The sequence below is a fragment of the Chenopodium album genome, chromosome 19, assembly GCF_948465745.1.
Source record: "Chenopodium album chromosome 19, dcCheAlbu1.1, whole genome shotgun sequence".
Classification (NCBI taxonomy): Eukaryota; Viridiplantae; Streptophyta; class Magnoliopsida; order Caryophyllales; family Amaranthaceae; genus Chenopodium; species Chenopodium album.
The window spans coordinates 3,517,459-3,540,352 of NC_137852.1; the positions used below are offsets into that span (position 1 = coordinate 3,517,459).

At 34.4% G+C, this 22,894-nt stretch overlaps 3 protein-coding genes across 4 annotated transcripts; 1 reads left to right on the top strand and 2 right to left on the bottom strand.

Moving 5' to 3' along the window:
* The first annotated feature begins 1,222 nt into the window (after positions 1–1,222).
* LOC145595104 (delta-1-pyrroline-5-carboxylate synthase-like) lies at positions 1,223–12,352 on the top strand. Of its 2 annotated transcripts, XM_081651464.1 has the most exons (21): positions 1,223–1,377; positions 2,971–3,045; positions 3,156–3,259; positions 3,574–3,676; positions 3,783–3,917; positions 4,006–4,023; positions 4,337–4,614; positions 5,327–5,477; positions 5,583–5,747; positions 5,894–5,971; positions 6,559–6,648; positions 9,859–9,945; positions 10,104–10,190; positions 10,274–10,370; positions 10,482–10,585; positions 10,685–10,760; positions 10,832–10,988; positions 11,089–11,157; positions 11,375–11,441; positions 11,530–11,600; positions 12,020–12,352. In XM_081651464.1, exons 1-21 carry the CDS (start codon positions 1,327–1,329, stop codon positions 12,099–12,101), a joined length of 2,145 nt encoding a protein of 714 aa, XP_081507590.1. In that variant the 5' UTR covers positions 1,223–1,326; the 3' UTR covers positions 12,102–12,352. The 2 variants fall into 2 exon arrangements, with proteins under 2 accessions (XP_081507590.1, XP_081507589.1); XM_081651463.1 differs by lacking the exon at positions 4,006–4,023 and having other exon boundaries at positions 3,783–3,944.
* Positions 12,353–12,964: 612 nt separating this feature from the next.
* Positions 12,965–14,738, bottom strand: LOC145595036 (uncharacterized protein At2g39795, mitochondrial-like). The gene is made up of 3 exons (XM_081651391.1): positions 14,388–14,738; positions 13,374–13,720; positions 12,965–13,281 (listed from the first exon to the last, which is right to left on the bottom strand). Exons 1-3 carry the CDS (start codon positions 14,661–14,663, stop codon positions 13,122–13,124), a joined length of 783 nt encoding a protein of 260 aa, XP_081507517.1. The 5' UTR covers positions 14,664–14,738; the 3' UTR covers positions 12,965–13,121.
* A 1,614-nt stretch (positions 14,739–16,352) lies between these two features.
* LOC145595105 (mannose-1-phosphate guanylyltransferase 1) lies at positions 16,353–20,134 on the bottom strand. Its single transcript, XM_081651465.1, has 5 exons — positions 19,981–20,134; positions 18,150–18,308; positions 17,799–17,861; positions 17,471–17,710; positions 16,353–17,364 (listed from the first exon to the last, which is right to left on the bottom strand). The coding sequence occupies exons 2-5, from the start codon at positions 18,258–18,260 to the stop codon at positions 16,693–16,695; spliced, it is 1,086 nt and encodes a 361-aa protein (XP_081507591.1). The 5' UTR covers positions 18,261–18,308; positions 19,981–20,134; the 3' UTR covers positions 16,353–16,692.
* Positions 20,135–22,894: the final 2,760 nt, after the last annotated feature.

Consider the following 22,894-nt stretch of genomic DNA (forward strand, 5'->3'; position numbering starts at 1 on the left):
TAAATTCCTTTAATCAACCAATCAAGCTATATTGATATGTTCACTTGCTTAATCCTCATCTAAGTTGTTAAATATGAGTTTGGGCCGCACCTAACTTTCTTATTTCTGTAATATTAGATACACTCCTTGACACTTTTACAACACTTTCACTTACATGTAGGATCGTTCAGGTATTCAACATAAGTGCACAAGTAACAAGTTAGAGCAGGTTATAACTCTCAGGAAAAAGAGGTGTTCCTAGTTACGAGAATATGACGATTAACCAAACTAAAAACCAATCCAAAAAATACCTAAAACTGTACTGTAACATAATCCAGAAAAAAGGGGACCCATACTTGAAAATTCCATGTGCCCGGGTAAGATATACCCGTATCACACGGATCCTACCATTAGACTTTGTCATTTTCTCCCTTAATTTTACTCACATACGACCACCCTCACCAGTCTTACCCTACACCCTCCTCTATGATTAGCCCACGTCACATACATCCACAAGTACCATTTCAACAAATTATGATATCACCAATAATAGTTTACCACCTAGAGAGAAAATAAATAAATAAATAAATCCTTAAAACTTACTTTATAATTTTATCATGTATAATCAAGTGTAAAAAGAATTTAATGAATAAATAATATGATATGATATACTCCGTATAATGGTTAAAAATATCATACTTCGTAGTTATCATTTTGATTAATTTTGAGTATTTTTCATTAAATGACTTTTATATTATAAATCTCACATTCCTAAATAAACACACCACTTTAAGTGGTACTGGAGTAAGAATATCCGATTTATAACTTTAACGTTCAACATCTTTGGTTGTCATTTGTCAATTAGTAAAGGTAACAAAAATTTGATGTTAGGGAAGTATACACTATCGTTAATCCTACATAATTTTTTTTTTTTTTCTTTTTTTGACGAAAATCCAACATGATTTTATATAATACTACTTGTAACATTTTATCTTATATACGGTATTAGTATAAGTTAAAGTTGGTATACTCCCGTATTCAATTTATTGTACATCCTGTTTATTTGTTTTACACTATCGTAAGTATAATAAAAAATACAATTTAAAAAAAAAGTAACAAAAAATAAAAATACAAAAATAAAAGCCCTTAAAAAAATAATAAAAAAAAAAAGCTGAGGTTTTTGGAGATTTATACGAGAGGTTTATATAAAGTGGGCTACAACATAACCATTTCTATCACACACATCTTCTCTCTGCCCCTATCTCTCTCCACCATATCAGCTGGTTTGTTTTACCCAGTCGCCGATTCACCGATTCGGGACTCCGATTTCATATTCTACCTCTGCTAATGGATGCTTCCAGAGTCTTCGTCAGAGATGTCAAGCGTGTCGTCGTTAAGGTCTATTTCTTTGCATTTGTTTGCTATTCAATTTCATGTTAATTCTTGTTTTTAACGATGGTTTTCATTCTTTTCTGATTGTTGAATTTCTCGATGTTTTCATAGTGTGCTGATTCACTGTGATTTTTAACGAATTTTTCAATTTCTATATTTTGATTGAAAAAGGGTTTATCGCCAATTCGGCATTGTCATTGACTTAATATGGCTAATTTTATCAATTTTATTTTTCGAAATACGGAGTATAAATACCTGAGTTAAGATCCTCTCTATACACTTTTATATTTTGATTGTTCATGATTTATTGGCATTTTTATTGGTTGCAGTCTTGCAGAAAGCTGTTTTTTGGTTCATCAATTATGTATATTTCGAAAAATGTTAATTTTTTTTAATTAATATAAAATAATTAATCTTTAAATGCAGTTTTCAGCATTTTTGAGTCGTACCTGAGTTGATTTTCTCGTTACATAAATCCGAGTATACAAAGATTTAGCAACTGAGATAATATGAAAAATATCGAAATTGAGTTAGACACTAAAAAAATGCTGCATGCACATAAATGAGATTATGTTACGGATATTCTTAATTTCAGTGATTTGACCTGTCAAAGGAGTAATTGTGTGATACGATGTGATGTGTGGTTGATGAACTAGCTTTTTTTTTTAAAAAAAAATATATATATATATATATATATTTTTCCCTGTTTTTTGGCAATGATTTTTTTTTTTTTAATTTTTTGGTAAAAAACAATTAATTTTAAAAAACAAAAATTATAACTTTGAAAAGAGCATTTATTTAAGTGATATGTGATGGAAATAAAGGTAGCAACTTTCTGTGATCACTCGTTTACGAGTCTCAGAATCCTTGTGTAGGGTGTCACTGTTGGGCCCCACATTTTCCTGATTTTTTTCATGGTTAGGCAATGGTTAAAGAAGAAGACAAAGGGCAAGGAAAATAAAATTATCGGAGTTAATCCTCCCGTTCCATTTTAATAGGCCACACCTCGTTTCATATCATTTTAAAACCAATCATTGAATACCATAATCGTATTTAATAATTCTCTGTATATCATACACTCGTTGAGGACAAGTCACCTCTTAGTATGATACTACGGATGGATCATAAAGAAAGTGAAATTATGTAACTTAATTGACATGAATTGTGGCCTATACTATTTGACTATTACTAGTTAATAGAGTTGTTCAATAAACGATGGGGAAATTGAAGGATGAGAAGTGGCAACTTACCTGAACTATTGTAAGAAAGCAATATGATAATCATGGAGCTAGAATTTGAAATTAGTTTAACTACTAATGAATCATGAAATATTCTGTAACTCGATTTATTGCACGCTTCAGAGGATCAGTAGATGATGGTTATTGGATTTTTTTAGTATTGATGATCTCTTTCTGCTATATTTATTATATAAGGATTTGAATTTAATCCACAAAAGTAGGGGAAGAGAAATTCTTGCTTAAATTCTACTTAAAATTTTGTTTGTGAAGTGATATGTTCCAAGCTTCTACCCTCCTTCCTTTTGAATAAAATATTTCAACAGGCTCTAAGTTTTTTGGTCTTGTCTGTTGATACCAACAGGTTGGAACTGCTGTTGTTACTAGAAGTGATGATGGGAGAATGGCACTTGGAAGACTAGGTGCACTTTGTGAGCAGGTGAAGGAACTGCTATCCCTTTTCAAATTTTACCCTGTATCCATAAGTTCTTTTACCTTTCTTTATCTGGTGGAGGCGTGGAGCTTAATCAAAACATTTTTATGATGCAGATCAAGGAGTTAAACCTTGATGGATATGAAGTCATTTTGGTGAGTTCAGGTGCCGTCAGTGCTGGTCGTCAGAGACTTCGGTTCAGGAAGTTGGTAAACAGCAGGTTTGTGAATTTCTTTCTCTGTAAAGTTTGTCATTGCCTAGAAGTTGTGTATCAAAATGTTTTACAGTTTTACATTAAGTGTTTGTATTGTTATGTTAAAAAAATAATAATAAATGTTTAGTAGAGTTTTTGGTCAAGCTAGTCTTTGTGGGTGTGAATACTCCTGCATTATTTCCTATGCTTGATGTTAGCATTGCATTGTAGAAACTGAAAGTATGTTTAATAAAACTTTTGTTTTTCTTTCTTTTTGTTAATATTAATCCACGGAAGTTGATTATCACTTGGTAATCTGAAGGTATTTGTCAATATTGCAGTTTTGCTGATCTCCAAAAACCGCAAGCTGAACTTGACGGGAAAGCATGTGCTGCTGTTGGGCAGAATGGTCTCATGGCTCTCTATGACGCATTATTTAGCCAGGTCAAAATTTGTGTAACTATATATCTGCCATGTTTGTGGAATTAGCTGCCTTCTTTAGTTGGCATTTGTTATCATATGCTGATTGCAAAGAGAATGTCTTTTGCAGTTGGATCTGACTTCTGCCCAACTACTTGTTACGGATAATGACTTTAGGGATCCAAATTTTAGATCACAACTTTCAGAAACTGTAAATCAGTTATTGGATTCAAAAGTTATACCCGTATTGAATGAAAATGATGCAGTAAGTACCAGGAAAGCTCCTTATGAGGTATGTACTGTTTAATTACTTAATTTTCATTGATGGTTTTTTTTTCTCTTCTTTTAACCAGGGTTGTATAATAAACAAGGTAAAAGTATCGCGTGACCAGGATAGCTCAAAACAAGTAATATCATTTTGAATACTCACTTTAAAGCTAATTGGGATTTACTTTGAGAAAATTGTTTTGCCATATCTCTGGGTCATTGCTGAAACTCCTAAGACATACCGCAGACCTGATAGTCAATATTTTCCTACACTTTAAATTTCTTTAATTTGAGTATGTAGTGTAGTTTGAGCAGTATCCAGAAATTACTAGAAGGAATATTTATTTGTTTATTTAAATTAAACTAATGGTTTGTTCTGCAGCCTTTCATTATTCTAATTGTAAGCAATTTGAGCAGGATTCATCTGGTATATTCTGGGACAATGATAGTTTAGCAGCTTTGCTTGCTTTGGAACTAAAGGCAGATCTCCTCATTCTGTTGAGTGATGTGGATGGTCTTTATAGTGGTCCACCAAGTGATCCACAATCGAAGCTTATCCACACTTATATTAAAGAGAAGCATCAGAATGAAATCACTTTTGGAGATAAGTCTAGATTGGGCAGAGGGGGTATGACAGCCAAAGTAAAAGCTGCTGTTCATGCTGCCATTGCTGGAATTCCCGTAATTATTGCTAGGTATGGCTCTATGTGATTTTACTTTGAATGTCTGATGGCCCCCTGATCTCTGGCTTTTATTATTAATGTGTCATTGTTGACTCATTTACTAGTTTAGGTGCTTTCTTTAGAGAAAAGCTTGTTTCTTATATTCATGGTATAATTGATGTTCTGATTGTTAATTCATGGTACAGTACTTTGGAATCTGAATTGTGCTCATGTTCCGTACATATAACCTTTATGTGGTGAAGTGCATTTACTTGCAATAGTGCAAGATAAGTGCTCCTCACCCAGCTTTTGTAGTTCTGTTTATGATGGCTAAGGACATTGAAGACCTACTCAGAAATACACTGCCTAAACCTGCTATATGATATTTTTTTTTTTAATAATAAAAAAAAAAAAAAGAAAAAAATGCAGTCACTGTGACATTTGAATTAGTCCACTTCTGTACAGTTTTATGTTTTATAATACTATGGTCATTGTTGGAGATGAAAAATAATAATGTTTTATAATGGTGACGTCTGTAAGAAATTGTTTTCCCATGTAGTCAGATAATGGGAAGGGATGAATTTACATGTGTAAAATATTGATTAATTACAGAGTGGCTGTTATATATTATCTCATAAGAACATAGTTTGTATGTCATTAAGGATTCCACACCAAAAATGAAATATATTCTTGATTTCTTATTAAGTTCCCTTGACCTGATTGTTTTCTGTAATTTCTTTGAAAGTGGCAAGGCAACAGACAACATTCTCAAAGTAATCAAAGGCCAATGTGTTGGCACTCTATTTCACAAGGATGCTCATTTATGGGCTCCAGCTAAGGATACTGGTGCACGCGAGATGGCAGTTTCTGCTAGAGAGTGTTCAAGGAGGCTTCAGGTATTTTGTCTCATCAACTGCTGTTAATTTCAGGACATAGGTTAGGATTTGTCCCAACTTTGGGAAGTAATTTATTTTCAAGTGAAATTAATATTTCAATTACAGGCACTGTCTACACATGAACGGAAAATGATTCTTCTTGACATAGCTGAAGCCCTGGAAGACAATGAAGAACTGATCAAGACTGAAAATGATGCTGACATTGCTGCTGCTCAACAAGCTGGGTATGATAGATCGTTGGTGGATCGGTTAGCTTTGAAGCCTGGCAAGGCAAGATACTGCTTTATATATTGATCTGATTGGCCTGTTTGGGCTTGTCATGTCTTTTATATCACTGTCTGTCCTCAATTCATCTGAGTTTCTGCACACAATTCTCTTCTGGTAGTTTTTTCATCATGTGCTTTTTGCATATGCAGATTTCTAGTCTTGCCAAATCAATTCGTGTCCTTGCTGATATGGAGGAGCCTATTGGTCGAATTTTAAAGAAAACTGAGGTATGCGAGGTTTTGATACATACCTTTTTTCTATATTTTGTATAATGCTCATAGGACAGAGAACATATTTGTGGACAATCTGATATCAAGTATTTGGTTGTCTAGTGTGTATTTTTCTAGGGAAATATTCGTCCACTTCAAAACAAAGTAATTTCAGAGTTTTTGTTTTGATCTTATAATGTTGTTTTACATATCAAAGCCATATATATATGACTGCTTCTCCTGCTTAACCCCTTAGCCTAGTGCTTCCTCATGTTATATCTACTTGTAATTTTTTTTTTTTGACAATACTTGCATCAAATTAATGAAGGTATGACGAAATGCTCAAAATGATGATTGGATCAATTTTCAATTTTGCATATATGCTCGAAATGTTGTGCGTCTTTATTCATCTACATTGAGCATCGAATGTTGTTTTATGTGCACAGGCTGTATTTACACAGGAAGTGCTTGTTTTTGTAGTGTTAGATTGTTAGTATTAAAGATACATCTATAGTAACCTGAAGTTTGTACTCTTTAGGATAAAAAATCAATTTTATTACAGCAAAATATACTGATGTATTTGCTTTCTCATGACTTTTTTTCAGATTGCAGACGGGCTTGTCTTGGAGAAGACATCATGTCCATTGGGTGTTCTCCTGATTGTTTTCGAGTCTCGTCCTGATGCTTTAGTTCAGGTTTGTATCATTTTGATTGGTGTTCTTAGTATAATGCCTTGCAAATTACAATGCTTATATTAGCTTTGCACTGACACTGTTGTTTCCCCCCCTCTTCCCCCCCTTTCCTGTCAGTCATTATAAAAATAGTCTTTTGGTTTCTAATTCTTGTTTAGCTTGGGGCTTGGCATACTATAATGAGAAAGCGATAACAATAGCAGTTGGTGCGTGAAGAGTCCAGTTTGTTGCATGGAATGAAATAACAAAGGCCATTTATGAGCCAGTGCATAGAGAATTTCCAACTTTCTTATGTGTGATAAATCATTATGTAGCATATTTTAAAGTCGTACCGCAAAATTATGTATAGTGATTGCATAGCTTCATTAGACATCACAATCCATTGCTAAAATGATCACATCTCCTTGTGTCTTTAAGTTTCCTATTAGAGAACTTTTGACCCATGTATTAGTCTCATCATTTGTTTAGTACTTTCAAGATCCTCTTGAATTAACAAAAGGTTATTTGACTTTTCCCTAACTAGATAAGGTGTTTTCTCAATTTGGGGAATGATAGCCACGACTCTTGACATATGCTAGCAAGGTCTTGTGCAGTTGTGCCACAAAACACATTTACTTAGATTGTGATGTGTTATATATATGATACTTACATTACAAACATGAATAATTTGTTCAAATATATCAATAAACATAACACATTATAACATAGCGATCGACACACATGTAAATAGTAACATGATTATCCATATTGTCAAATCAATCATCACATCATATCATGTGTTCTTTTCCATTACTATTGTCAAATCACATCACTATCATGTTTATATGAAATCATTTTACCTATAGACATCACACCACATCACTTATATAACATTAGTTTACTTTTATGGTCAAGTAACATCATATTATGACATCATATCATTATATATATAATTACATAATATGACATCACTATATTCAAATGACATCATTATAGTCAAGTCACATCACTTCAATATACTTATATGACATCATTATAGTCAAGTCACATCACATTATTACACTTATATGACATCACTATATTTCATGAATTTCAAAATAGAGTCAAAACTCATTCTTGGTACTTTATAAACATCTTTATCGGTGTCTTATGGTTTCAAACCACCTTATATGACCCCCAGGAGTCACCCCATGCATTCAGTTTATTTTATACAAAATGACAAATATTGACCCAAAATCGTGTATTATAGCCTTCATTTTTGGACAAATTTTCACTTTTTTTGACCCGGAAATAAAAATTGCCGAAATGCTTACCATGGACCCTAATACACCCCGGGAGCCCATTTGGGTGGGTAAAACCATCCAATATGCCTTTAAACAGTCAATTTACCCGTTTCCAACTTGCACCGATTTCATTAATCAAGCCTATACCACGGACATTTATGACAACATATAATGGCCATATATGGTTCCAAACATCATTATATGACCCCGAGATGTATGCCCTAGCATCTCAAGACTTTCCGACACCGGGTTCCGAAACCTCCAAAATTGCTCAAAAAACGTGGATAATAGCCTTCAATTTTGACAATTTTCGACTTTTTTTGGCTCGGAAAAAAAATTTGCTGAGATGATTACCATGGACCCTAATCCCCTTCGGGAGTCCATTTGGGTGGGTGGAACCATCCAATTTGCCGTATAAATGACAGACCTACCTGATGTGAAAATCTCTAGATTAATGGTATATGACTGCTGTAGCCAATTGGATGTTTGTCTTGTTTGAGAAAGCTCAAAAATCTGCGTATTATGCAAGTTGAAGTGTCAGCACTTGCTGCAGTGTCCAAATTGTGATAGATGGCTGAGATGAATTTAATTGATTAACATAGGTAATGTGACAAATTTCTGGAACATAGAAGTGTCCTGCTGTATGATTTTCACGGCATGAGAAGGGAAATGTCCAAGTTAGAAGAGGGAAATATTAACTGTTATATTCAAGAGTAGAAAATTGGTGGCACTACCACGAGGATAATGGTTTGATTTTCAGGGCACGCGGGAAAGTTGTATTCTCTGCTATCAATTGAGAGTTAAATGAGTAGAATTCCTCGTTCTCGTTGATAATTTGAGTGGATAAATAGGGTATCCACTTCACGGAGTTGGTGCAATGTAGTGGCTGATTGTTGACATTACTGTTGAGCTGTACTTCATGTTTATAAAGAATATCAATATGAATTAAATTATCATTTTCGAGACTTTTGAGTAGAAAGTTCATTTATGTATTTCAGTGGCTTTTAAAGATGATATCCTGAAAGGGGAGTTGACAAGTTTCTACTGGTCCAACCACATTCCAATGTCCAGAAGCTAGTAAGCTACTTTAGAATTGTGTCGCCAATTGAAAGGAGAGTTAATGTTCTTGTTGTATCATGAACATGCCTTGCTGTTTCTGTTAATGTCAATAGCTGATTTTAATTATTCTCGATGAAGCTGTAATTGTAGACTTGAACTTTATTGTGGACCTAGAATCTCATGGCAATATCCATAAGGCTTGGAGTGCAGTGCATTACTAAGGAGGATAAATTAGTATAGTTGATGGCAGAAAAAGGGTGTTGTCCTAAGGGTATATATTCTGTTATTGTCAGAATATGTGACCAATAAGCAGTAAGTGTTGCTGCCTTTGAGTTTGTGTGTTCTTAGCCAAGCAATGGTGGATAACATTATTTGAAGGTAGATTATGTACCAAAATTTTCTGACCATCTTGTTTAGATAAAGTGGATTTTGATTTGGTGCTTTTGGGCTTTGAATTATGATCATTAGATGAACTTGGCTATATTTTAGAATATGAATTTTCCCTTTCTAATACTAATATAATGCCTACAATCTTTGATTGTTAATGGAAACTCTCAACTCCCAAGACATTGTCACCACAGCAAAATTCGCATACTTAATTTTGGTTGTTACTAATTGAATCTGATGTAATGACATGTTCAGAAACATGCAACTCTTAATTATCTCTAGCTGCCCTTTTTTTTACAATTTAAAAACTCTGCTACATTTTTTTATACACGATATTGTAGATTGTTTCTCTTAAAAACACACAAGATTAAACATGGAAATCTGTTGGATCTTTTATTTATTAGACTGTAATATAATAGCTTAGATGGTGATCTGGTTTTACGTGGCATGATAGTTCCTTGTTATTCACTAACCATCCCTTCTCTTTTTCAACCCTATATTGCAGATAGCTTCATTAGCCGTGCGGAGTGGAAATGGGCTTCTTTTGAAGGGTGGAAAGGAGGCAAAGAGATCAAATGCTATCTTACACAAGGTTTATACCCCTCCCTCCTTTCTCCTCTTTTGATGTCTCTTTATTTTTGCTTTCAAGCTAAAATTGTTTTTTCAGTTGTTAAAAGTGTTAAGGAAACAAAATGTATGCACAACTGGCAAATATCTCAGATATGACAGAACTTTTTTTTTCGATTTCAGGTTATTACTGGTGCTCTACCAGGCAATGTTGGTGAGAAACTAATTGGTCTAGTCACCACAAGAGAGGAGATTCCTGATTTGCTCAAGGTAAATAACCATATATATGCTTCCAAAATTATGTTGGGGTAGCTGTGATGATAAGTACTGAAAAACATTTACTGCTGCTGCAGCTTGATGACGTCATTGATCTTGTCATTCCTAGAGGCAGCAATAAACTTGTTTCTCAGATTAAAGAGTCAACGAAAATTCCTGTGCTTGGGCATGCTGGTAAGTTAATTCTTAACTTAGAATCATGTAAACCTTGGTATTTACTAGGACCTATTACTTAGAAGGATGCCAGATGTTATTACTGATCAATCTTCATGGTCATATTCTTAGATGGAATTTGTCATGTCTATGTTGACAAATCTGCTAATATGGATATGGCAAAGCGGGTTGTTTTGGATGCAAAGATGGACTACCCAGCTGCATGCAATGCAATGGTAAATTTCCCATACTATGAGTTTCTCTGCATCTTGTTGCGATGAATCTCAGCTTTCACTTAATGATTCTTTTTGGCATGCTTTGTTATCACCTTCTAGGAAACGCTGCTTGTACACAAGGATCTGCTACAGATTGGAGGCTTGAACGAGCTTGTTCGTGATCTTAGATCCGAAGGTATGCATCGTCAGTCATTCTAATTACTTTGACTTTTTACATGAGTCAGAACTTACACACTGGTGTTGCAGGTGTTGATTTGTTTGGTGGACCAAGAATCAGTGCCTTGCAGGAGCTGAATATTCCGGCTACTCAAACATTCCATAAGGAGTACAACACTCCTGCTTGTACAGTGGAACTAGTGGATAATGTCCATTGTGCCATTGAACATATTAATCAACATGGAAGGTAGTTTCTCAACCATGTTTTTAATCTCATTTCAATCTTCTAAGTATGGCAGGTGATTCTGAATCTGAACTCTAATCTCTTTTGCATTGTGGGTTTTCAGTGCACATACCGATTGCATTGTAGCAGAAGATCAGAAAGTTGCGGAAGCTTTTTTGCAGAAAGTAGATAGGTAAGGACATCATGTTTGTTCAAAGCTGAGAATTATATGCCAATTACTTATTGCTTAATTTCTAGCATTTCATCTTAATTATCATAGCAGCCCTAGATTTATATCTAACAAAATTGGAGCATTTTGATACTTCTCCCGTAAGAACACATAAGGACATGCTTGAACGATTGGTTGTTATAATTTATTTTTCATCATTGCTTTTCTTGTGAACTTTCAGTGCCGCTGTATTTCACAATGCAAGTACGAGATTCTGTGATGGGGCTCGTTTTGGACTAGGTGCCGAGGTACATTCTCAAAACACTCTTTGAATTAGTAAAAAATATTATTGCACTTCAATAGTATCTCATATCACAATATTTTAATCTCCAACAGGTTGGGATTAGTACAAGTAGGATTCATGCTCGAGGTCCAGTTGGAGTGGAGGGGCTATTGACCACAAGATGGTATGTTCATGCCACAATTCCCAATAGCTTAGTACAATACTATTTAAGATTCAGAAGTAATTCTTAAGATTAACATGGCTTTGATGGTATTGCATGTCTTATTCACATCATCGATTAGGTTATAGCATCTAATTTGCTTTGCTATTGGTGTTCATGTTATTAATGTTATGCTATGAGAAATGGTGGTGATTGGTCTAGGATATCAAAACTTAATTGTCCTACTGATGTACATTATTATCCAATGGCATTGTGTCTGTCGAAGTTGAACAGTAATGTACACATGAAAATGGCATTAATACTGCTGATTCTATATTCCTATGTTCTATACTTAACGAACAGACCTCCATTTTTGCACTTCCTGCTGTTATGTAAATTGAAATGTTATCACTACTGACTGGAGTTCATTGTCCCTTATGCAGGATTCTCAAAGGAAGTGGGCAAATCGTTGACGGTGACAAAGGCGTGGTATATACCCACAAGGATCTTCCAATTGTGTCATAAACTCTTTAAAATTTTATTTAACACCTTATTATTGTTCCGTAGAGACCCCCCATAGTAGTGCAGTTTGTGTGGGGGAAAAGGATCTGCATTTTTCTTGTCCTCTCTCCCGCTGCCTTTTGGGTAGTCTATGTATTTCGTAGTTTCTACTTCTGACCCATCTCCATGTAGTTGAGACTATTGTAGAGGCTATTTATTTGTGTCCTTATCAAAATAAACATTATTTAGTTGAAGAAGGTTTTCAGTTATTTACACGCAAATTTATCGTTTGATACATCCAATTATTATTTACCTACGAAGTTTATTATTTTATGCATTGGCACTATAAAGGCAATATGGTATATTGATGTTGCAAACTTGCAATATCACATTGATGCAACTGCTGTCTCAAAAGGAAAGGGTAATATTTGTTCATACACCAAGCAGGATAATCTGTCGCTTGATGGCAAGCAGATTCCAGTCTATTAAGAGAACTACCGATACAATGAGAGTTTGTGAAGAATGTATCAAAAGTTCAGCTGATAAAATAGAGTATGACACATTCACATATACTTCAACTCACAAACATGGTTTTTAATGCTCTTAGAAATAGATCCTGCCAATATGAAAGTTTATTTCCCCATAACCATACGCATATGAAAGTGAGTTTTAGGACTCAGAAAATATATGGTAGTAAAACCAGTAGAGGAACCAAATTTATGAATCACTTATTGTTGATTTGTTGGATATACACACCACAAACTTCCTGAAGCCGTGAATACTGGAAACTAATTCCACCAGTAGAACAAAAAAAGCAACTAAGGACTGAGGAAGTAAGGCCATACAACATCCTATAAGTTTGGCTTAAACTAATGAAATGGAGCAAATTGTCTCAAAAATATAGGTTCAATAAGCTTGTTTGTTTCTGACATTATGCGTATTAAAACTATGAGCAGCAAGAACAATTTTGTAAATAGCATCAAAATCTTGTTTATGGAACAGTTTTCAGGTCAATTTCCTGCCATAGAAGCCCAGTAACCAAGCCTATGCCTCAACAAATTTCTTCACGTCCTTGAGCCACCTAAGATACTCCTTGTTATCCTTCTCGATCATGTACTCATGCAAAAAGTTTGTGGTGCTTGGCTTGATACCCCTGATCTCCAAATATTTGTGGAAGGCCTTTTGCAGATTTTCATCCAAATCACTAAGGAAAAGTTGAGTAAATGCACAAGTTAGAATCATATATAATGCTCAAAATATTAGAACTCAGGTTGTAGAGCATGAATAACAACTTACAGGAAATCAGGACCCTCATATGCAAGTTGATCTTCAGTCTCAGGATTTTTAAGCGAGAGACTGTTGATTGAAATTTCATCTGGATACGCAATGCAATCAAATTCCAAAGACGAACCATCCTTCTTAGTGACAGTTACAAGAAGGGGAACACTGGACTGTGTGCTTGTTTCATCTTTTTCATCCTCATCATCTTGGTCCTCGTCCTCATCTTCCTCACCAGTTACAAGGCTGGGCATGGATACTTCAACTGAAATGGTCTCACCATCATATTGTCTTGTTAGGGTCACAGTCTGCTCTCCAACATTGTCCTCAATTTCAAAAGGGAAGCCTTTGGGAACCTCTACAGTCTGCAAATGTACGAATTGTAAAATACAGCATCAGGATCAAATCGAGGATACTGCACAAGAATTACAACACATGCTACCTTCACGGCTTCACCCCTATATATAAGCTATATTTGACTTCTCGTGGTCGAGGATGTTGAACATTTTCCAATATAAATCTATATACACAGTAATGTATTGTAAAAGCAATATAATACATTGTCCAAAGTTCAATGTATTCTGAATAAACTTCCTCCTGCTTCAACTTACAGTTTACAATCATACAATTTAACATTTCAATGCGAAATCATATAGTTAATAATCGTATGATGCACATACTGTAGGAAGTGCAAGTGTTCTGTTGTCACTTGGTCAGCATCAATATAATCTCACGGCATATATATGGCAGAAATTCACACAAAATTAAAATCCAGTAACATTAAATAGCATAACAAGTTCGAATAATGTAAATCTGGACAAATCAACCCAATTAATTGGCAATCAAAAGATGAACTAAGGAAAACCCAAGTTAATTTAGCTAATTTCCTAAGTACCCAGAACAATCAAGAATAAACCCAATTCACAAAAATCGAAAGTATCCGAGAAAAATCGAAAATCACAAACGCAAAATTTCAGGAATTTTACTAAATCAAATCATAGAGAGAGAAGTAATAAGAGAAAATGAAAGGACCTTATCGTGTTCCTCAGACTCCTCAACAACACTGATTTCACTTTGAAGGACATCAAGAAGCTTGCTATTAGACGACGAAGAATTGGTGGCGACGCTTGAAGAGAAATGGCGGGTGGGGTAGCAAGCAGCAGAGCGAAGGAACTGAGGAGAGAGAGAAGCGCACTTGACGGCGGAGACGACGGCGGAAGATTGGAAGTTCCTCTGAGCTCCGATGAGACGAGAAGCAAGAGGAGCCGCCTTGTTTGCAGATCTTCGAAGAATTGCAGAGAACGCCATTGTTGAACTTTGGAGAAAGAGAGAGGATTTAGGGTTTAAGGGGTTTAGGGAAATGATGGGGATGAAAGGAAATAGGAATGGGAGGTTTAGGGTTTAAGAAGCTGCGAGTGAGCTACTCGGTGGATAGAGGGTGAAATTGTCATTTCATAATTTTTAATGCTCATTCTATTAAAAAAATAAATGCATTGGTTTCGCTGGTTGAGTTTCCGGTGGTGGTGGATTTGCTCAAGTTTCTAGTAGTGGTCGGGGTTTCGGGATTTCGTTGGTGGAGTTTTAGGTCATGGTCGGGATTTTGGAGTTCCTGGTGGTGGAGTTTCCGTTTGTGGTGCTGGTGGTGGGGTTTCAGGTGGAGTACGAATATAATAGTGGTGGTGGAGGGGTGTGTGTTGGTGGTGATGTGGTGGATAGTCATACCACTCTCTCTCCTTCACATAATCATTTATATGTATGCGAAAATAAAAAAAATAATTATGAATTTTTCGAATCTGGGCTCGTGGGACAAATCAGAGAAGAAAATCACAATTTTTGTTTTGAAATACCTTATTTATTCGAAAAAAAAAAATGAAAATTTAAAAAGAAGCGTCTACAATTGTGTTCACCTAAGAAAATATTCGAGAAATTGCACCTTCAAACTTATTATGAGACTGAGTTTATCATTTTTTCCCAATCGTTGGTTTGTGCACCCGGGTGTACCATGAGCATGGTACACCTGATCAAAGCAGAAAGAACATACCTTACATTGTAAAGAACATCACTAATTTATAAAAGAACACAACATTGGCCAAATCTCGTTGTTTGCTAGCCATTAGTAAATAATCTCGTTGTTTGCATCAACGAGTATTCTACAAATTGTTTAAGTGGCTTTTGGAAGGAACCAATTGGCCAAATCTTCCAAACATAACTAATGTAGTACATACAACTATACAACTGCTCCAAAAGTGTGTCAAAAAATCAAAACTCAAAAAGTCCATATGTCAACAATGATCTACATAACTGTTGACCAAATAGATCTCAAGTAAGATTTCTTAGATTTGTCGTTGGAAGTAAATTATAGTATTCGTATCTAAATTTGACTAACTACGTATTATTAAAATCTAAAATCAATCGTCTTTCAAAAAAAAAAAAAAAAAAAAAAAAAAAAAAAAAAAAAAAACTAAAATCAATCAATGGTTTATTCCCGTAATTAAAATTTTACGGAGTACTTATTGTTTTTTGGTCTGACATGTTCACGACTTTACGTTGAGATGCATTAAAAAAAAAAAAAAACAAACCTTAACTTAGGGATCAACCAATCACAATAATAATATGATAATATAAGGTGATTGCCATTTCACATGGTAGGACAGTTTCACAGCACAAATTTGGTCACACATGAAAAATGAAGAATGGCCTTTAATTAGAGTTCTAATCACGATTTTTATTTTCCACTTTTAGCAGCCTATCCTCAAAAGATTTGTGCATTACTACCAAATGTATTGCCCCATGCTTTTGGTAGTACCAAATCATATCCTACTCAATGAAACTCCTGCTTATAAAGGTTTCATGATCATAGCGTCGAGATTTTGACATTCTCCTTTTTTTTTTACTGATTAAAACTTTTTTTTTTTTAGGAAGCAAACAAAAATTGTTTGAAGTGAGCAAGACTAGGAAGATAAATTTAATTAAATTTAAGCCTGTACTCAAAATCGATACAACAAAATAGGAAAGATCCTAATATTGAAAATGTTCTAAAGGCTTGAAATCAAGAATGTATTATTGAAAGATTACAACAAAAAAATCAATGAGATGAACCACAGAAAAATCCAAAGAAATACAATTATTTTCCTATGTACACAGCTTGGGAGCAAGGGCACAGGGCTAGTGAGATAAATGATTAACAACAAACATACAACACTTCACATACGGATGCTCATTGGAAAATTTGCCAAAACTCACTCTTAACAAAATGCAATTATGCAACAGAGAACATATGAATAGAATTAAATTACAGCTTCCTGAGAATAATCTACCTTGTCGAGAGCTATCTGAATCACATTACTATCTCCGGCTTCAAAATGCTAGTTTTGATCTCCTTGTGGGGCAAAACAACTCCGCCATTACTGTAAATCTCATCACAGACATGAACATCTTCTCCAAGAACTGTCATATTCTCTACTCGAGCCCACTGCCCAACTGTTGAGTGCCATCCGATGATGCTGCTGGAGATGCAAGCATGTTTCTTGACCCGAACCCCTCGCATAATTGTGCAGCGAGAAAGTCTCACACCCGATTCTATCACACATCCAGGTCCAATTGCTACATCTGGCCCAATGAGACACCCCTCTCCAATTTTCGCGCTCTCATCAACCAAGACATTGCCAACGATATGAGAGCCACTGGCAAGTTTCGGTGATGAATTCTTTCTCAGCGAGTCAAGGTAGAGCCTCAAGCCAGTAATATAATCTCTTGGTTGTCCAATGTCCATCCAAAAACCAGGTAGAACCATAGCAAAGAGCTTATTCTCAGATGCAATTTTAGGGAAGACCTCTTTTTCAATTGAAGTGGGTCTTAGTTCAATCTTGTCAAGGACGGATGGGTTCAATAGGTAAATTCCAGCATTAATCTTGTTACCCACAAAGATTTTGGGTTTTTCAACAAACTTCTCTACCTTCCCAGTGGATTCCTCCATTACTACAACCCCATACTTTGATGGTTCATCAACCTGTCAGATTACAAACAAGAACATTAAAAATTTGACAAAAAGATCACACAATAATGGTTATCGCCCTTATCGGAAAATGAAGAGAGAGGCAGTCTAATTTAAGTACCTTTGTTACCATAATCGAAGCCTCTCCTCCATGACTTTTGTGAAACTCAATCATTGCTTTTAACGGGTATTCACTTATAACATCGCTGTTAAGAACAAAAAATGGCTCACCCGATTCATCAACCAGTTTGTCCCTAGCCAAAGCCAAAGGACCAGCAGTACCCAGAGGTTCAGTCTCTTGGGAGCAGGTAATTGTGATACCAAGCTTAGCCTCAAAGTCTTTCAAGAAGTTTAACATCACCTGTCAAAGGCACAGAATAAAATGTTTGTGTTAATACTTGAACTATAGCAGCATGTGTGCAACTAAGTTTACAGCACAGGAAATTCACCTCAGGTTGGTAATTGATAGCCAAAACCACTTCGGTAACTCCAACAGCCTTCAGAGCTTCAATCTGAACATAATTGCAGAAAGTATATATGAGTAAGAAAAAAAACTAGTCTTTCACAGCAATAATGCTTTTACAATTCTTACTTGCACATAGATCAAATAACACCATGTTCCATATTCATGATATTTGGGCAGTTTGGCATTACAATTCTGAAGTCTAAATTGTGACATGACATAAGAATCAACATATTCTTCAAGGGGTCACAAATGGCATAATGCAGGCAATCATTAAAAATCGTAGAGACACATCAAATCCCGACAACAAAAATTCATTATAGAGCAGATTACAAACCTGATGCATGATCATTGGCTTGTTAGCGAAATCGACAAGAGGCTTAGGGACACTGAGTGTCAATGGCCTCAGCCTAGTTCCAAAACCTCCAACAAGAATCAAAGCCTTCATCTTGAATCACTAAATTGCTTTCCTTCTTGTATGATTTGAAATCAAAACCTAATCATATATAAACATAAGAAACAATGAAGCAGGGCATAAAATTTAACACTTTTATGAACAAAGACAACGTCAGGGATGAGCTCCATACATTAAGCAATATAAGCATCAAGTATCAAAAATAAATCTATGTGCCAATGTACAAAACCAGAAGAATATATTTGAGCACATTAAAAGAACTATGAGACTCCCTATGAATTAAGTATTGCATTCTAAAATCCTACAGAATTAAGTCAAAACTTCACAACAAGTTTTCCACAAATTTTGATATCTCCTTTCCTGACTGGAGGTGAAGTGACAGATAGTACAGGCCTTTCTGAAGAAGGAGTAGGGAAACAGGCAGCTTAAATTTGATACTTTCTTTCCTGACTGAAACTGATAGTTGTAAGTGGCACAAGAGTATTAGTAAGATATGGTTATCAACTTATTATGGTGGCAAAGTTTTATATGTGCATCCTAAAAGTTGGCCAGATTGGATTTCATACTTTCCTATCAATGCCAGTTCCATCGTATCCCAAACACACTCTACAGGCAGCCTACACTAGTCATACGTCATGGTAAAATGTCAGAATCCTTATAGACTAATACAATTCCTAGCTCTTTTAATCATAAGCCTTCCTTCATGGTCCTTAATTTCTAATATCCATTCTCACTTGAGCTGACCTATTTAATCCAATTATCCACTCAGCATTCTCCCTTCCTCCAATAGAAAATTCCACCACTTCTACCCCCTAGTTCACCCCAAAAAAGTACTCGTAACATATCTCCTCAGATATAAAAGTATATAACAACATACTCTTCTGCCTAAATCTGCCTTTGTTTGATTCTTCCCATCCAACGAGTCCGGCAATCTCTATTTGCTCACTCAGACTAAACACAAACTGCAAATATGTTTAAAGCTTACTCAAGCACAGTTTCCTAAACATTAACCAGATAGCTGAGGCAGCATGCATACCTTATAAAATAAATCGCGTAAACATGATTTGTTCTAATCTGTTTTCTAATTGTATAAAATGCAACAAAAAATCCAAGACATAATAACACAAGTCTGCAATTATATATTCCTAAAGCACATTTTCAAACAAAAGTACAATGTAGACTAATCAAATTAACAACAGCAATCCATATAAATTTAATACTGAAAAAAAAAGAGCAAATCTTCGGAATTTGGATGAGATAAAAAAAAAGAAAAAAAAAAAAGCAATCTAAAGATTTTGACTTGCTTTGACCAATTCCCCTAACCAATTTATATCTCTTAGGATCAAAATCAATGCCAAATTGAGGTTATAGACCCACTCAGCCACTCCCAATAACACCAAAGACATGAGGACTGATACCCAAGACCTGAGATCGAATTCCGTCTATAGTTAATCTACCGATATTAGCCAATTCAAGCTAAAAAAAAACAGTTCCTGTAACAACCCACAAGATCAAACACACCAAACTTACAGAAATCATAAAAAATTGATTACAGACAAAACCCCACAAACTAAATCACAAATCCCAGCATTGCCCATTTCGTTTCAAGGGTCTAAAACCCACAAAAATTTAGCAAAATTAAGAAGAAACCCAGAGATCCAGCAACATGATTAAGAACAACAATATAAAATTGCTTAATTATTTAAAAGGGTAAACAAACAATAAATATATAAAAAAGATGAGATTAGAAGACCTGAGAGAAGCAATTGGGTGAATCTGATATCCCTCTTTCTCTCTCCTGGAGGAAGAAGGTGTCGGTCGATGAGTTGTTGAATGGTGATGAAATAATGGGGAGATAATGAATAAATGTAATTTGAAGGAACTGTATTTATATATACCAGTAGTTGAATATTAATATGCGAATCTGCTTAATTTTACCTTTAACTCGCTTACAAGTTTTTTCTTTGGTGTATGTATAATTCTATTATGACTTGTATAGTTGTATGGATTAAAATCTACTCTTCCCATTTGACTAGTTGGTCACCCAACAAAATAAATAAAATAAAATAAATTAATTTAATAAACAAACATAGTCAATACTTGTACTCTGTATATAATTTGTACTTTATGATACATATAAATTCTTCTTCAAAAAGAAAAAAAAAATAAAAAACACATATAATGTATAATACATGCAATTTTGTTTACATATACTCTTACCGTAGCTTGGTTCACAAATATTGGATCAAGAAAATCGTGAGTATTGATGTTTGGTTAGAGTCTTTTTACTTACCTTAAAAAAAAAAAAAAAAAATGGTTCAACACATTATATATTCTTTGTTAAGTGATCCAAAATAAGTGATCAAAATGTAACTTACTCCGTAGTTATCATTTTTTGCAAATCTAATCAGATATAATCTTGTTAAATTCATCTTAATTAATTTAAAATAAACTCCGTAACTTTCTATTATCTTCGTAACATTATAATCAAAAGAGAATGTAGGGAGTTTAAATTATACTCGTACTTTATTATGTTTTCCCTTTCAAGATTTTTCCAAATAAATAAGTATGGAGTATTAAAGAAATCTCCCAAATACTTTATCCCTTTAACTCCGTATAAGTTTGAGGGAGATAGCCCACCACGCTAGGCTTTCTATCGGGTTTTCGCGCACTTGCCATTTCCTACCACTCTTTTTTTTTTCTTTTCCCTTTTCCTTTTTCTTTTTCTAAATGAGGGAGTTGAGTTAGGTGGTGTAAACATTTAGATGTTGAACTTGTGTTTGTTGATGTTTTTGCTTTGTAAACGTTTCATTTGGAGACACAAAATACCAATATATTCATCAAAATTTTATCAAGAGGATAAGATTTATGTATATATAACGTATTATTTTGCATTTAACAAATTATCATTTAGGAAAATTACTCATTTATTTATTTAGTATTTACAACCACAAAAATCAAGTACTCGAATACTACATATAGTACATAATTTCAATCACCATACAATCAATTGAAAGTCAAGTATTATAGAGTATGTACTTTGACTAGATTAACAAATTGCCCATTTTACGAGTGTAGATATACTTATCTCTCTTTCTTGAGATAGCTCAAATGGAATTTCCTTGATGTGAAGGAAGGGTGCCAAATCTCAATCCTCCCAATTACTAACCTTTTAGTGTTTGACCACCAACCATACATCATAAATTAATTTGTGAATTTGGACCAAACCTAAATTCCTAGTCCCTCCTTCATATTACAGAACAATTTCATATGGTAGAAAGATTAAATTGTGTTATAACAACAAAATATAGGTGCAAGTGCAATTATTTTCAATGAAGGCAATAACTTTAATAATAGTAAAGCCTATTCCAAATTTACAAAATTAAAATCTTTGTTATAAATTTGAAAGTAATAGCGGGTAAGCTTGATTTTTTATATATAAAAAGAGAAATTTGTTATTTTTACAAGTACGAATATGATTGTAAATTTTTCTTAAAAAAATTACTCTCCGTGTGTAAAATCATTGTCATTTGCTCTCAAAAAAAAAAAAAAAAAAAATCATTGTCATTTGATGATTTACTGTAACCGTCTATATAAAACAAACTATTACTCCATACTAAAGTATCACCTTTAATTTGGAACCTAGCAAGAATGGTTGATCTTTACCAAAACTCCTTTGACAACATTCCAAGTTATTGTCACTTGGTATATTCTACGTACATACGCAAATTCAACAATTAAGCTAGCTAGAACACTCTTAAGTCTTAATGCATACCGTGGGCGGTTTTCTTGCCTCACATGAAATCAATGTGCATTTGGTGGACCTTTCATGTTTCATTACTCATTACACGTATCATAATTCGTGCACCATCAACATATAAATGTATTATAATGTATACAATCATTAGAGATGCATTCAAGCATTTAAATACTTGATCTCTTTTTTAACTTGCATTGAGCATATGGATGTATAATAGTGATGTATCCTATTAGATGATTATAATAGTGATGTATAATTATTATTCTCAATATGATAAAAGATTTTTTTAGCTGACGTTTGACTACATAAATATAGAACTCATACAATTAATAAGGAGTTTTTCACAAAAAAAAAAAAAAAAAAAAAAAAGTAAAATAGAATACGTGAACGTGACTAATAATTGCTTACAGAGGAGTATTTTGTGTATTTTATGAGCAAACAACGTGATCAACACTCACGGGCAATTAGTCTCGCCATAACCACGCCATGAGCCCAAGGTGTGATACTTTATGGATGAATATATTGATAAGGCAAAGTTTCAACAATGATGGTAAAGCCCAGGAAAAGGCCCAAGTTATCTGTGTGAACCAATTATAAAATAATATATAATACCATACTGATAGATGGTAAATTGGTAAGACTAGTTTGAGCTAATTAAAACTAAATTTGTTTACTCATCTAGCCACTAGTTTCTCAACCAATGTTCCAGGTTTGCTGCAATTAACTATCTTAGTACATTCTTTTGCTAGCTATGGAGCTTGTGCCCCGAACACGAGAGCTTGGGCAGAGAGACCAGCTAGATCATTTGATCAGAACAAGTGAACAACCTTTCCTGTGGATATTCAGGATTTCAGGAATCTGACTTGCTCGAGCTCTTCCGTCTTTAGGGTGCAGTTAGTCATGCCTA

Bases quoted from the DNA above. Each gene is read 5' to 3' on its own strand.
- LOC145595104 (XM_081651463.1), top strand. From the start codon at position 1,327: ATGGATGCTTCCAGAGTCTTCGTCAGAGATGTCAAGCGTGTCGTCGTT. The intron at 5,478-5,582 runs GTATTTTGTCTC...TTTCAATTACAG, and splicing joins AGTGTTCAAGGAGGCTTCAG to GCACTGTCTACACATGAACG. The intron at 5,748-5,893 runs GCAAGATACTGC...TTGCATATGCAG, and splicing joins TAGCTTTGAAGCCTGGCAAG to ATTTCTAGTCTTGCCAAATC.
- LOC145595036 (XM_081651391.1), bottom strand. From the start codon at position 14,663: ATGGCGTTCTCTGCAATTCTTCGAAGATCTGCAAACAAGGCGGCTCCT. The intron at 13,721-14,387 runs GTCCTTTCATTT...GTACATTTGCAG, and splicing joins AGTCTGAGGAACACGATAAG to ACTGTAGAGGTTCCCAAAGG. The intron at 13,282-13,373 runs GTAAGTTGTTAT...ACTTTTCCTTAG, and splicing joins TATGAGGGTCCTGATTTCCT to TGATTTGGATGAAAATCTGC.
- LOC145595105 (XM_081651465.1), bottom strand. From the start codon at position 18,260: ATGAAGGCTTTGATTCTTGTTGGAGGTTTTGGAACTAGGCTGAGGCCA. The intron at 17,711-17,798 runs GTGAATTTCCTG...TGCCTTTGACAG, and splicing joins CTATCAATTACCAACCTGAG to GTGATGTTAAACTTCTTGAA. The intron at 17,365-17,470 runs GTACTTAAATTA...GTAATCTGACAG, and splicing joins CTTCGATTATGGTAACAAAG to GTTGATGAACCATCAAAGTA.